Here is a 16,547-nt window from a genome sequence, read left to right as displayed (position 1 = left end):
AATGTTACAGTAGCCCATACAGAAAAGTAACTCTGCATTCCTTCACTCCCCTGCATGGAAGCATTGCTAATATCACAATCTGACCCATAGGAAGTCCACACTACAGATCCCCTTTCCTGTTAACATTATGATCTGTGCATCTTATCTTACAATATGCACAGCAACGGGTATTTTTCAGTAAACCACTGTCCCTTTTCCACATGCAAATTTATGCCTATATTTTCTGCATCTGCAAAATGATTTTCTAGTTCAAATATGAGTTCTGGTACCAGCAAATCATTTTGTGGATGAAAAAGAAAAATAGGCAGCATACAAATTGTACCTAGAAACAGAGAGCTCATACTGTAGTCCGACTTCTGAAAATGTACCCCTAAATGACACAAGAGTGCCTTTGGAGGCCTGCCTCATTCACTATGCACCTTCAATAAATACCTCATTGTACCACTAAATTAGCCATGCACGTGTGGTGTGGACTTCTTTACCTGTGCATGGTACTGCTATAATGAGAACTCGATGCAAAATGTACTAAACATGTGCAAAATGTGAATTGCAATGGATCAAATCCAAACCAACTTTCTCTAAAATAGCTGTAGATATTTCTCAGCTAGGACTATTTTCAAGCCAAACTTCAACTTTCTACTACCAGTCAAAAGTGTCTGAATATTTAAACAGACCTACACCTTCAGACAGAGATCAAGCTGGAACAATTTCAACCTCAAAGGTTGAAACCCATAAATGACTGAAAATAGGATATCAGAATAGAAACTCTTACATGACCTTAAATATAGCAGGTCTTTTTATGACTCCTGTAATAAGAAATAACTGGAATCTGATAATTTCATCATCTCTGACCTTAGTAAGTCTTTATGGGCTCAACTGTGCAAGGTGCTTAGCACTCTGACCCCTGCTGAGCACAGCACTTAAACATGTGCATAACTTTAAGCATAATAACCATCCCTCTTTTGATCTTTTTGGGTCTACTCATGTGGTTAAAGCACCTGGCAGGATCAAGGTGTACTTAACTTTGCAAACACTTACAGCATAAGTAATTTTGACATCACTGGGACAGATCACATATATAAAAAAATTTCACGTACCCAAGTGTTTGCATCAGTAGGCTTTGAATTATTTTATTTGGACCCTGGATCTTCTTATCGACTTATAAACTTATAATTTTATCAGAAATAATTACTATATTGTATTTTATGTTTGCTTTAATTCAGCCAAGAAACTAACTACTTCTATTAATTTGTATATATTTCTTAATAAGAAACTAGATTGTAAAATAGGAGAAAAATGTTTCTTTCAATAAACAATTACCAGAGATATTAAATAAAACCTAACCATTTCTCATTTGGAAAGGTACTGATCAAGCTATATTACATGCCACCACAAAACAGTGACTAAGCTTAGGCCCCGCTTCACAGCTGCACTCAGTATGCAGCAAGGGGCTACAAAAAAGCCATTTGGGACTCCCTGATGCTGGAGGTTGTTTTATACTGGCACAGTGTCCCCTTTAGTGTAGCTCAGCATTTGGATTGCACTAAAGATTACTGGCCAGCTATGCCCCCAAAGTACCAGTATGTCAGTCAAAGAAGACCAGGGCACAGCAGAATTCCAGACACTCCCTCATTCTCCTAGCCACCACCTACAACCTGCCATTCTGCCCTTTCACCATTGTCTTCAGTAATGCAGACCCCGATCTTAAGACTGTAAGCAATATAGGGCAGAAACTCTGTTTTCTGTTTGCCTTTTTTCTTATTTTTTTTAAAGGACTACGTACAGTTATGTTGCTATATAGCTATGTAACAAATAAATGTCATATTGAGTGTAATGAGCATCTATTAACTTTATATGTATAATTAAATATCATATTTGTGATAACAATGGTAAAATGCTTAGGTTATCCTAATTCTTTTTTTAATAGCTACAATATATGGCCCTGGAAAAAAAACTCTAAATGAGGAATCAAAGATAAGAGTGTATTGTTACTGTTTTTTGTAGTTCCAACAATCTTTTTATTTAAAAAAAAAAATATTCTATTCTGGCCTACTCCTACCAAGTCAATAGACTGACAAATCAGAGTCATACTGTAAAAATGCATCAAGAAAACAAGCATCTTCACTTTCCAAATGCTGATCAAATCCCCTACCTTTCCTACATAGAGAGGGTCTGTACCCATGTATTCCTCCAGCACAAAGAATTGATTCCACACCCAGCTGCGCTTGGTTCTCGGCCTCCCTGATTGAAAGTAGGGCTTTGATCTGGACCTTGAGAGTTCTGCTTGATTCATCCCAGAAAGACACAGGAAAAGAGCTATTATCTGCAAAAAATGGCAGAACTCCACTTTGCCCAACTTCATCTTTTTTCCCCTGTGTAAGAAAAAACCTTGATAAGAGTGTGGGCGCAATTCCAGTTGGCTCAGTAGCTCTAGCCTCCGGCAAGGTATCAGCTGGGAGTCCAGAGATAATAATTCATGGAGTGTTCGATTGGAAGAGGTCACCACTGCTGAATAGCTTTCACCAGTGAAATGGTATAATAGGTACCTATCAGAGGAAAAGACAAGAACTATTGTCAGGAAGTTAAAAAACATACATTCGCTTTCAGCTTTCACTTGCTGCATCTTATACTTTACTAAAACTTTTCTCATCATCGTTAGTAGTATTAACAGACTTTAGCTTATACAATAATGCTTTGACATTTTATATTGTCTTACTTTGATTATATTAATCTTGCTGGTCGATCTGCATCTTAATCATAAAATCATACAAAGTTTTATATTTTTCTGATGAACGTTCTCTTGATTATGAAGTTTTCCTAATACAAACACCACAGTCTTTTCTCTTTCCCCCTCCTTCTAATTATTTTACATTTACTAGCTTTGATTTTTTTACTCCTCTCTGTTACAGCTAATTTTACTTGTCATTATTAGGACATAAGAACAAAGCATCTAACAGCAGTGATTCATACCAAAGGATAGGACATACGTTAGCTTAAATCTCTTGCATTTAGCAGGAAAGTGATAGAAAGTAGTATAAGGTGACTCAGAACTTGATTGATTCTGAGTCACAGTACACCAGATGTTTTGATGTGTTCTGATTTGAATCTGATCAGCTAAAAAGCCAGGAGTTTCCCCATTCATTTTTTTTCCCATTTCAAAACCAAGTGTCAGATATGATATGAAGCATGTTACGCAACTATTTATATCTTCAAAAAGGTCAGAAAATAATTTGATTTTATATGTTCAATGCAATGTTGGTGTGAGGCTGAATGATTCTTATGTAGTAACACAAATAAACATTTTCTTATACTGTATGTTCTCTGTTTCACTTTCAAAATTCTGGTTATTCAGGAGCTGGCAGAATTTACTAGGAAAGATGACCAATCCAAACAAAATGCCTCAAAATAGCATGGGAAATTTACTAAAACATGGATTTAAATCATTCTGATATACTTTCTGTCCTCTGGCATTTATTAAATCTGTTTTGATCTATCAAATAAATATATCATAACGCAAAGAGGTTATTTTCCCAAAATCTTTAACCTAAATAATTAAATAAAAATAGAGTTATTTGAGAGGGCCAAAAGTAGGTCTTACATTGCAGAGATATCATCTGACTGCTTTAACTCTATGTAAGCAATGTTTCCTCCTGCAGTAAGGATTTCCGCTCCTTATCTGGCCAACGTGTCAGGCAGTCAAGATGCATTAGAAATGTGTCAAATATAAAAGGGCAAATGAGGATGAAGTTAAAATGGTTACCAAGTAATTCATACAGAGTGAAATACTGTGATCTAGGAAGCCCTGGAAGAAAAAAAGAGTTAATCTTTTGCATGTTTTACTTAACTGAGTGGACTAGCGATTACACTGTAAATGTTTTAGGTAAATTCTTTTATTACTAACCATCTTTATTAGAGCTGAGTGAAATACAGTTTCTGATAGTTGTGCACAGTATCCACAGTATCCAGAGGTTGGTTTTTTTTTTTTTTTTTTTAAGCTGTGCAATTTCTATATATCTCCCAAAGGTAGCTAGAGGGCAAAAAACCAAAACAAATAAAAAGCCCTTCTGATTACAGTCTGTATTTAATGCCTTTTTATAGTAATCCCTTATGGGTACTGCCTTGCAACAGAAAGGCTCTACTTAGAGACCAGTGGGATAAACCACAAACCCACTAAGCATGTTCACTAAGCAGCAGTAATTTGAAAGCTCCATATGTAAAGAGCTAGCGCCTTGCTACAGGCAGTGAAGAAAATAAGCAACTTATTATCTCATGACCCTGATTTCTAAATGCTACAATTCTGAAGCATCTCTGGAACATGGAAGATTCCCTTTGCAGTGGGACTAACATAAAGGTGCCAGTTTCAGCTAACTGGTGTATGAATTATTTGTTATATGTTTGAATGATTACTTCTGAATAGCCATAGCTCAACTTTGATGTGAGCCTTAAATTAAGACAATAGTCTGGTTAAAAAAAAACACAACCAGCAAAAATAATAGCATGACAATTCAGGAGAGGATTTGTTCGCTGGCCGAATGACATGTTTCTCACTCCACCACTCAGTTCAGTTAAGAGACGGTTCTCCAGAGAAGTGCTGTTCATACCAGAAATTGTAAATGCACCCTTAAAGTACCAACTCAACATCTCTGTTACACCAGGTTAGTTGCAGATATCTGATATTGATAAACTCTCTGTTTATTTCAAAGAGGCAGCACGCTAATATCTATCAGAGATAAAAATATGAAATAGATTTTCATTAAAAATGTCAGTAAAACATTTATAGTATGTTAGAGTCTCTCTATAGAGCACTCTGAAATGCCTTTGCTCTGAACAGAAATTTAAAACCTAGCATTTCTGTAACCTTTATCTTGAACATTTTCTGATCCCTGTTCTTTTACACCTGAAGGAAAGTATGAAAACCACCATATGGAGTGCTATCCTTGTTGTCCCTAGCCACACATCACAGCATGGAACTGAAAACTCACCCAAATTACCAGCTGAAATACAGTCTATATCCTAGAGAGTACAATCTGATAAAAAGCAGAATATACAATACTCATGTACTTCGGAAGAAATCATTCCTTACCCATTCTCAAATAGTTTTATCACACTGTCTCATTGTTCCAATTACTTTTATTATTACTTTTATTCAGTTAAATGGCAACATACTTTTTCCAATGGATATTTCATTCCTCTTACTATTAATATACGTTATTTTATCTGAACTAATTTTTGGAGGAGCGGGGGGTTTCAGTCCTTCCAGCATGTTTAATAGTTCAACATGATAATTCCTTTAAAAAAATCAATATCCAGTGCATAATATTCTTTGCTTCCTGGCAGAACAGACAATTATTTATTAAAATGATTTTCATTGTCTCTCTCATTAATATCTCTATGTATGCACAGATATACAATACAGTATATTCATATATATCATATCATATATTCTCTCTCTCACTGTATGTATATAGACTAATATACATATGGGGAATAACTATCTCTTCTGGATCATCTGATGCATCTATATGGAATATCATTTTGATAGCGCCAAAAGGTAAACTGCAAGGCTTTTTTTCCTGCCAAGGCATAAATGTAGGGTTTTGTGCTTCACTTGAAGCAACTAACATTGAGAGCACTGTATGGAATGCAGCTCTGGCCTCTGATTTAAGTGTCATTTGTGTCATCTGCTGTTGAAGGACTGGGTACCAAGTGAAGGAGAAACTGATCCTCAATTATTGTCTATCGTGTTTTAAAATGTTCTTGTTTTGAATAAGGTTGTCCACACAGTATTCTGGGTGCAAGTGACTAAGGGAGACATCATATGCAGATGCAACTAATGTAAGTTAAACATCTAAGCACCTAATTACACCTTCAGATAAGGTACAGTAGTCAGACATCCGAATGATGTAGGTTGTGTCCACACAAGGTTTGGGGTGCAAACCTGTGTCCTCAAATTGTGGATGCAGAAAAGCAGGTCAGATTTTAAATGTCAGGGTGTGAAATAATTTGGGATTGTATATGTTTTTAAATCACTGCAGTTCATTTTCAGTGAGAGCTCAGCTTTGTAATTTACTTTGTACAAAGCTCCCTGGTTTCCCAAAAGTGCCAAACATCAGTAAAAACATTCAAACTGTAATTCAAGGGATAAATCCTGTAATCTAAGGGAGTATATTCTGTGACCAGGTCTTTAATATTTCTGTTTGCTACTGGCATATCTCACAATAGCTGAAATGTATGCTTTATGGAATAAGCCCAAAGAATCAGAAAAATCCATAAGGAGTAACCATTGAACATTTACTGTATATTGTTTGTGTTGTCACACAGACATTTAGCTGGTTGATCTGTAAAACATCATGGCATAAAAAAATCACAGGTCTAAAGGAATCTTGCTACTGGGATTTTAACTGCATTTGAGTTAAACTCTACAAGCAAAGGAGTTTCAGTGAACACTTTTAAACTGAGAAATGATATGCTTTTATGTTGTGAGCACAATCTGATAGTGTCAGAGTGAATAATGTACATTGTTTCAGAAGGGCAATCCTGACTGGAAGAAAAGAGCCAGCTCATGGGTCCTTAGCTGTTCTAAACTGGCAAAGGCCATTAACGTCAAAGCAACAAGCCCTATTTAAACCAGCTGAAGATCTGGCTCAATATTTTGTTTCAGTTGCTAATGTCTGTACCAGTAATAAAACTTTTTCTTGTTGTTTGTGGTTAGGGTTGAGCCTACTTCTTCCCCTCACCTTTTTTAGATATTCAGGTGTAAGTTCTTCCTTTCCCTGCTTTCCCCAAGCCTCCAGGCTATTCAATAGAAGATCCTCGGTTCCTCCCACCACCTCCTCTGTTTTACAGAGAAAATCTATCTCATTAGTTTCATAGGCCTCCACTCACACATTGCTACTACTGTATTGTTGACAGTTTAGTTCATGAACCATGTTGCTCCTCCTATCCCACCTACTCAGCCCCACCCTAAGTTCCTTGCCTTTCACATCCCAATACATGTGTCCTAATACTTCTAGGCTGGGAAATGATAGACTAAAAGCTTTTCTAATCCTACATTTCTTCACATGACAGTGTAATGCTCTGCTGTGAAGTCTCCCAGCCAGCTGATGACAATTTTTTTATGTGTGTAACTGAAGAGTTTTACCGGTTCTATCCACTTTTCCTTCCCCACATCTATTCTTTAAATGGCTTTCACTTCTCAATACCATGGCAATACACAGGGGTTAACCCTGATCTTCACTGTCTCTGGAAACATCCCTGAAGTGGGACCAAGACAATACTGTCCAGTAAATGATGCCCAAGATGGGTCAATAGTGCAAAGTTATCCCTTAATTTTCTCACTACAGGTCAGTCACTCAATAAAGCAACACCCTCTGTGCTGAGATAATTGTAGAATTGACTATTGCCACTGGAACTTGAACCATGATTCCTTGAATACAGTGGAATCAGCAGGTTAGCCCCTTGGTAGCTGAGCTATTACAACTGAAATATTTATGTTTTGACATTCTATTTTACAATGCCAGTTGGAAATGGTCCCATTTTCTGTGCAAAATAAAACTCCCTTTTAGTGACTGCGAGCTCTAAAGCATGTCACACATGGCTTTCCTATCACAGGAGTCTCTTTTACATTAAATAACATTAAATCCATGCTTGTTTAGACAACTATGGGTGAAGATATGAAAACAAATCTAGATAATTATAGTATACATTGCAACTGCTGGCTTTACCTTTCTTCTCAAAAAAAGAGAGTTCCTTTGAGCAAGTGAGGTTCTACAAGTCAAGCCAGCATGATCATACCCATTAACTCCCTGTGCCAGATGACATTACAACTACAGACCACAACCTCCTGCCGCTAACTGGCCTAAATATTCACATGGGAGCACTGTAAATGGAGTGCGCATCGTGTAGTCTGCATCTGGTTATCAAGCAAGAAACTAACACTGCTCTAAACATATGGCACTGTTACACAAAGCTAGCTCTAGTACCCTCTGACTCCGGTGAAAGAATTTGGCAAGACAACAGAAAAACAATGGGCAGACTTTAATAAATAACACAGTCTCGCATAATGTACACAGAACGCAAAGTGATTGTTACTCAGTCTTCCATGGTATTCTGGAGTTGATTATGTGACATTATATGGCTGAAATGCTATATTTTTAAAGCATACTTTTAAAAAGTCTGTCATTTTCTCCATATGCAAGTTCTTTGTAGCCTCCCAATCTGCTTATATTAAACTGTTGCTGAAAAGGATCATGCTAACTTGATCAGTTATGTAGATATCTGAAAATAAATGTTTAACAATATTTTTACAGTTGTGACTATACAGCACAAATAGTTAAATTTCAGCAATGGCCTTAGTTTGATTTTTGCATTCTCAGTTATTTTGTAGAATTTCATACAATACCTAGGGAAAGAAATTACTTTGTGGTATTTCCCTGTAGAACCACTAAATCCCTAGAGGAGGCACTCCTATATTACTGCTTATGGTTAAGCGTGCTGTGACAGACAGGGATTGAGGGAATCATCACATATCTTATGCACCCTCCCTCAGCTAGAATTAACTGATCCTTTATTGCCACGAGAAAGTAATACCCAGTAGTGACATGAACGCAGACATGAACAAATTGTATGTGATCAACTAAGGCGAATTAGATGGCTAAGGAGTTGGATCCATTGAAAATGGTATCAGAATATCAGGTTTAGAAATAGCCAGTGAAATGCAAAATGAAAACTTATTAGCCAACCCCGCATTCATAAACTAACTCCTAAGTAGCAAATTTAGCCCCAAATCACATCAAGTTGAAAATACTCAACTCACAATTTTCTATACACAGAGGATGCAATTTGTGTATTGAGAACCCTTAAGAAACCCTCAGCAATGCTTGTTTAATAAATAAGGACTTTGGCTCAGGGTAAAGTAACATGGAGTTTTTTTAATATATATTAATGAAGATTTCCTCAAATTTTTACTGCCTGACTGCTAACAAGATTAAACAGAGAGAGATGCACACAACATGCACATAAAAAGTTGCAATGTATTGAGCATATATATGAAGGATAAACAGAAGCCTACACTGAAGCTGCATCACTTTCTGTTCATAGGACATTACAGTCAATTCAAGGATAAATTGCAGTTATACAGATGCTTTACAATTACCCTTTTATACAGAAGGGTAAAAGCACTTTGCTATTAAATCAATAAAAGTAAACTTAAAAGAGTTGTGAGGCTGTCAGCTGATTGTTAACACGGTCCTAATGACCTATAGCAACCCTTAATTACAATAATATCTCACATTATAAGGGCACAATGCCCTCTGATTAAAACTGCAAAGCTTAATGGCGTTTTTTTTTTTTTTTTTTTTTTTGCAGGAAAACGGTCTGCATTACTGATTATTGTTTTTTTTTTTTTCCCTTCACATTAACTGACACATTTCCAAGGTATGCAGTATTGTTTAGCTGTGTTAGTCCCAGGATATTAGAGAGACAAGGTGGGTGAGGTAATATTTTTTATTGGATCAACTTCTGTTGGTGAGAGAGACAAGCTTTCAAGCTTACAGACCTCTTGACCTGAAGAAGAGCTCTGTGTAATCTCAAAACCTTGTCTTTCTCACCAACAGGAACTGGTCCAATCAAAGAACACTTCCCATGTACAGTACTAGATCAGACTATTGACTCTGATATTTACCTAACACTATTAGAAGTTTGTGTCTGTTAAGTTTTCAAACCAAAGACAATATATTTTTTTTAATATAAGAAGTTGTCAGAGTCAGCTCTTAGCTCTTTTTCTGTTCTCCCCCTTGCTTTGTTTGTTTGTTTGCTTGTTTAAATATTTTTTCATCTTTTTTTCAGTGTTCCAAAAAACACAAAAGGTTGTAAAGATTAGATGCCCTGGTAGTTGCAAGCTGGAAAGGCTAGAAAGTCTAGACAAGGACTTTCAACAAGAAGTCACATTCGGGCCCCAGCTAAATATTTCAAAGGTAATAACAGCACAGTCAAACCATGCTAGTTTTAATGGCCAGATTATTTCTAAACAGCCTAACTACACTGCTGTCATTTAATAAACTGTTTTAATGTTGCTAACAGCATGGCAGCATGATCTTTCCTAACTAATTTTTACCTGCTGCATCTTCAAAACCCTTATTCTAGACAGCAGTTAAAGCAAGTTATAGTTACACAACTTTTCTGCTATTAATGTAATCTGTCAATCTTGGTACTTAAATGACCCTCATCACCTTACCTGGCTCACATTAATGACCATGCAATAAAATACATTGTCATGCTAACTTCAAAGCATTTGGCAAAGAGAAAAAAAGTATTAATCATAATAAAGTCTGAGAAAAGTAAATTGTCTACACCTCATTACCAAGCTGAGGTGCTTCTAGAGATTGGCATTCAAGACAGTTTAGCTATAGGATTGGGGAGGGAGGAGGTTGTTTGCTTATTTTTAACCCTTCCCTGAGAATGATTTTATTTTCTACATGTTTTATGATTACCCATTTTGATTTGAAAAATGGCAGGGCAGTATGTCTTGTGAGAGGGACTATAAAGTATACGCTGCCCTTTCAAGTCTCTGCTTTGACTTGAGAAGTTATCAATCAAACAGAAGATTTTTCTTTGCAATGGAAACAGATTAAAGTATCAACATTTCAATTTGCAGAATCAGAAAGCCTCAGTAGCATTAATCCTTTCCCCTGCTTCCCCCCCCCCAAAAAAAACCCCTCCCTGTATCACCAGGGAAGTTAACATAACATAACCCTGACTCACCTGAACTACATCATCTATTGAAAGCACAGAGGTAAGAACTGATCTTTAGGGAGGGGGGAAAGCAATTTTCTCCGTTTATCAACTTGAAGCCTGAGGATCCAGTCCAGACCATGAAACACTTACCAGCAATGCATGTACTCTGCTCCAAGAAAGCAGGATATGCTTGTATGTGTATGGATGGGAGAGGGGTCAGTATCAAACACTCAAGCACTGCAGAGCTAACCTTACCAGCTGAATACTAATTAAAGAAATAAGCCTTTCTCATTTCCACATTTGCAAACCTGATGCTGGATTTTGGGTGCAACAAAGAGAGCCACTTGAGTTTTGCATCAGTTAATGAGAAAAGACTTGCTCCTTCCTAAATGTTGCAGAAGTATTTCATTTTCTCCCTTTTGTCTGCGTGACTTACGTGCAGAGACAAGGCGACTGTCTTGCTATTTTCTTTTTTAAATCATTATTACAGTTCTCGACTATTTCTGCTGTCACATCTGGTGTCTGTATTTCTGATGGCTTTTCCAAACCGCACTGATCTCTCGCTCTCTCAGCTCAGGCTATTTGCATATAGTCGCTTTCCCAGTACACAGACCGGAGAACACAGCGAAAAGGAAACTTCTGAAGGCGAACAACGCCAAGCCACCGCCTGACTCTGCAGATCAGCACCATCTGACTTTGGACTGGGAACAGTTTAGCGAGGGAGAACGAGCGGATAAAACCAGAGACAAATATCGTCCCTGCAACTCCTCAGGCTCCCCGCCCCCCGAAAACACCCGCACCCAGTCTGAGCCGGCACTTACCTGTCTCCTCTTCCCCTGGATCGGCTGCTGCAGTGAGGCTTTTAATCCAAACGGCTGCGGGTGGCTCGCCAGCGAAGCCCTCGCTGGATGCTCTCGCACATGTGCCCGGGCGGCTGCTAGCTCCGCTGGAGAGAACTTGCTCGGCCAGCCGAGTCTGTCTGCGCTTCGGGCAGCGCCAGCGCGGGGGGCTCCCCTCCCTCCAATCACACGGCGCAGAGCGCCAGGCAGCGCCGCGGGGGACTCCTACCGGAACGCGATCCCCCACCTCGGTCCTCCCCTCCGAGCTCCCGCGTTTGACGTAGCGGAGCCCCCTTGTCCGCGGCTGCGAGGGGCGCGCTCCTTCCCCGTGCCAAGCGCGGCTCAGACTGGGCGCGGAGCTGGCGGGGGGAAGAGGAGCATGGGGCGGGGGCAGAGGGGGGCGATGCTCTTGCGGATGGGGGATGTCACCGCTCAGCGGCTGGAGCCTGCCGTCACTTCCATCTGAGGCTGTCCAGAGGAGGCACTGAGACTTTGCCTCCCTCCCGGGGACCCACTGGTGGCTACTGGAAAGGAATCCAAAGAAGAAGCCGTCCTCCCCATCCCCACAACTCCCCCCACTCCCCGCTCCTCCTCCTCCTCCTTGACAGGATATACAGATGGAGTCCTTTGGATAAAAATCAGGAGCAGGGCTTAAAGGGGGTGGGGCTGGAGCCAGTCTATCTCAGGGTGAGCTATTTGCATTTGAAAGCTTGGAGCTGGAGGAGAGAGTTTAAGATATTTTTTTTAAGCTTGTCATAGGAGCCATGATCAATTGAGCTCCCGAGGCATGAAGGCAAAGTCATCAAACTAATCAGAACTTCTGGCTTTTGAGTTGTGCCCTTTCAATCTCCTCTCAGCCTGTCCCACTTCCACTTCTCTGGGCTTGGAGACAGACTCCCCTCCTCCCGCGCTCCGCTCTCTGGGGGAAAACTTCGCTGCGGTGTGAGCGGCTCCCCGTGTGAACCAGGCACCTGAGCAAAGGGGGAGCGCCTCGCAGCCAGCTGCTGCTGCTCGAGCGAGGAGCGGCTTAGGAGACAGTAGGGGGACGCTTAATGATTTGAAGAGATTCTCTCCTTCAAGAGTCTCTCCTTGGATGAGGAGGGCGATAGGCTTGTAACAGGGTGGCGGGGTGTTGCGGCTTTAACAGCCTAATTACACCGCGCTGCCAGTGCCTTGGGTTCAAAGAACTTAAATACAGAGGGAATGTTTGGAGCGGGCTTAGGCTGTCATTGCGATCACATTAGGATCCTAGAACTGTAGCTGCCTTAGCCTATAAAGTGCAACTGCTCCTCCTACCCACCGCAGGTTTCAAAAACCAGAAGGGCTTATCATAAACCACATGGTGGAAATAGAAGATTGAGTAAATGGCAATGTTTCAGTGCTGAAGCTGTATGTACTGGAAGGAGAAGGAAAACACATTGTCTCTCACACACATACATATAAAATGTACACACACATTCTAAATCTCACAGCTCACAAGAGAGTTGACAAAAATGTAAGATATGAATCGCTGACGTACTGTATTCAGTTAATCTTTGAAAGCAGAAGTACAACTTTGTTTCATTTCAACATGCTTTAAACATTTTCCTCCCGCAATAAAACAGGGTGATATTCTGGTAAGTGATATTACCAGAAAGTCAGAATGCTTCCTTATATAAATGGCACAGGGTACAAATGATGTAGTAGGTTGACATTTTCCTTAGATTCAGAATATTTTTAACACTAACTGCTTTTAGAACAGTGAATCATATCAAGGGCAACTGTTTGAAATAGGCCTGAGCCAATGTTGTCTTTTGATTTATAGCCTTTTTCTTGAAAGCCTTCTCGAACTTTCAAAGAGCAAAAAAACCAGTGTAGTTTTTTTTTTTAATTAAATGTTGCTCTCTGATAGATCATACTGTGAAGTATGGCACTATTTATAACAAAATACCTTGATAGTAGAGTCATTTGCTTATTTTTACAAATAGAGGGCTATTTTAAATTACTATATTAAATAGTGAAAATCTTTGGATTTGTTTGCAGTTTGCAATAACTAAATTACAAACACAAACGTTTTAATAAATGCAAAATGGAACAGTTGCTGTGGCAGTATGTGTGTCTTGTCGTTTAACTTCATTTTTAGGCATGTGTTTTCTGAAGTCATCCCACTAGGAGAGATAGGCAATACAGCATCATAGCATTTGTGAATTGAGGGAGAAGTGGTTTAAAGATGTAACTAGAAGCAATATGCTTTCTGTAACCTACATAGCTCCTGAGTACACAGTCATATTTTAATACTGTAGGATGAATTCAAGCAAGAAAACCGTGGTACATAACTGTACAGAACTATTCAAAATTTGTCCAAGATTGCAATAAAGGATATTTTAATGCATCTTTCATGATTAAGGGGAATCAGGGAGGTTGGCACTGATCTAAAAAAACAAGGTTCAAGAACAGAATATTGTTTAAATCACCAAATACAATAAATGCCTGGGCTTTGCTTCCTGTCATATTTTATGAGATTTAATCAAAATTTTGAATCCTTATATTTTCATACTTAATTTGATAGCCACAACTACAAGGATGAAAATATGTTTTAAAAAGAATCTTTCATTTTTGAACCTGGGCCAAGGAAGGGAGGTGAAACAGTAGGAGGGAACTAGTATTATAAATTTTAACTGAAAGCAACAAGCTTTGTCCTGTTGAGACTCATAGTGTGGGCTAATTAATTATCTGATAATTTTAAACTATCCATGAGACAAGGGCTCTTTCACCTTTATTCTGATTCTGATATACTACTGAGGCAGAATACTAATACTCAGTATTAGCCAAGTTAAAGGGTTTCAATGTCTTAAAAAGTTTAAAGGCACACTGTCAAGTATATTGTGCCAAAGATCTACACTCTGTAAATCAAAACATGAATTAATAAATGGAAATGGAATAAATGGAAATAGTTATATATTTTAAAAACAAATTATAATGAAAATAGGCATTTTTTCTTTTGTGTTAATTTTTACATTCCCAAATTGAAATTAAACTTATTTAATCAATTGATTTACATGGGAGCAAAACTGAGCCCAGTGACTCCAAAAATGAAAATGATTGAACAGACCAGTTTAGTTTCACTCCACAAACTGAATAAAATATAAAATAGTAAATTATTCTTATTCAGTTTTAGAAATATAGTCTTATTAGTAACACAAGCAAATATTTTAATATATATATAAATACTCTTCACTGACCTATTGATGAGTTTTTGATAGAGAGGCAGGCTATATCCAACACATTGGCTAGTTGAGTTTGGCTGTCGTCTACACTTCTAGTGATTTTGTCTTTCTTTTTACATGTTTTCTATGGAGTGTAGTGAGTGTGAGAGCTATGGGTCTGAGAGTTCTCAGTTTGTCAGAAAAACAGGTGTGGCGGGGGAGCAGCAACATAGGTTGGATCACCCTATGAATATGCCTTGGCTACATCCTGAAGGAACCACTCCTAGGTGTGAGAAAGTACCTTGATCACTATGTCCTTTTACTTCTTGATCTGTCTACTAAGACTTCAAATGGGGACGCCTTTTTTTCTTTCATACCAGTTGTAATGGGTGATTTTTGTGCTGCAGACATTTGGTCTGAACTGAGATCACAAACTCATTTCACATAGACTCTCAAACAGCCATCAGATGGTAACAACTTTTGGCCATTGCTGCTCAGGGCTGGTTCTGAACTGATGATATAGACATAAAAAGTTCTAAAACGTATTACTAGTCCCCTAAGCTGTCCGGTCTCCCAACATTGTTATTTATATCCATACTCAAAAGTATGTGCTTTAAAAAGCAATGACTAGATGCTGGTAGCTGTAGCTCAGTGACTGTGTAGGCAAAAATAACAGTCATTATGTGTTCAGCAACAGCTTGCACAGTGCCTTGGATATTAGAATATATTACACTCAGAGACATAATGTTAACTTTCTCTTACTATTCCCGAAAGTAGAAGAGTCTACTGTTTAACATTTCATCTGAAGGATAGCACCTCTAATAACTATACCATATGGTTTGAAAAAAGCACCAGTACAACTATAAGTACCTTTAGGAAAGCTCTCTTCCTATTGCCCAGAAGTGCTCTGAGAATAAGTCCAGGTGTATGACTTTAATTTATGACCTTCTATCTCAGAAGTGAGATTGTTGTCGATTTCCATATCCACGCTGATATAGTTATAAATCAAATACAGAACCGTGCACTGACTGTCTTCAGTCTACAATTATTTCCTTCATTCCCATTTCTCAAAACAGCAAAAAATACCTGTCAAGACACGGCAAAAAGCTTTCTGGTAGCAGAGAACCTAACCTCTATTACTAGTATAGTCAACATAAGGATATTCCTGGACTTTCTGCACTCCTGCAGCTTCCATTAATTCATTATCTATCAACACTATGTTTTTTGAGGTAGGGACTTTGTATTTCTACATGTGTGTAAAGGGCCAGACACAGCTTGGAGCTATTGCAAGCATGCATAAATAAATATCTACAGTACATTACACTGATTTGAGATATAAGATATTTTGATATACATTTTTATAGGCTATTTAGCTCAACTTTTTTGGTTTATATTGTAGCACACATCATAACAATTTTCCAACAGACTGCAAGAATGTATGCATGGCCCTGCAAAGAATGAAGTATAGGCAGCCCCACTGACTTGAGTGGGACTCCACTCAACATAAGAGGTCTGCTGCATACTTCTTTTTGAGGATCTGAGATGAAGTAACTCTTTGTGAGTACTGACTGCATTTACATATGATACAAACTGTTAAATACCCATATAGTTAGATATGGTGTAGTTATATGTCTACAAGACACAAGGGGCTAGATGCACAAAGGAACCTAAGTATGGTAATGCCGTGCATTGCCATGACTCACTTTTAGGCACAAAGCCTGAGTTCAGGGCCAGGCTTCCTATCCAATGAATGGGGAGAGACATGTGCCTCACAATGAGACTGGCAAAA

General features: G+C 38.5%; 1 protein-coding gene across 1 annotated transcript in view; it reads right to left on the bottom strand.

Annotated features, from left to right (window-relative positions):
* Positions 1-12,074, bottom strand: part of CDH7 (cadherin 7) — a 102,329-nt gene extending 90,255 nt beyond the window's left edge. Inside the window, exons 1-2 of the mRNA XM_054020769.1 lie at positions 11,556-12,074; positions 2,153-2,546 (exon numbers count right to left, since the gene is read on the bottom strand). Coding sequence (XP_053876744.1) covers positions 2,153-2,362 — 210 coding nt within the window. The 5' untranslated portion in view covers positions 2,363-2,546; positions 11,556-12,074. The remainder of the gene's footprint in view (positions 1-2,152; positions 2,547-11,555) is intronic.
* Between the last annotated feature and the right edge of the window lie 4,473 nt (positions 12,075-16,547).

Source organism: Malaclemys terrapin, chromosome 2, assembly GCF_027887155.1.
Source record: "Malaclemys terrapin pileata isolate rMalTer1 chromosome 2, rMalTer1.hap1, whole genome shotgun sequence".
Lineage (NCBI taxonomy): Eukaryota > Metazoa > Chordata > Testudines > Emydidae > Malaclemys > Malaclemys terrapin.
The sequence above is the reverse complement of the archived record's forward strand: the minus strand, read 5'-3'. Positions and strand labels throughout refer to the sequence as shown.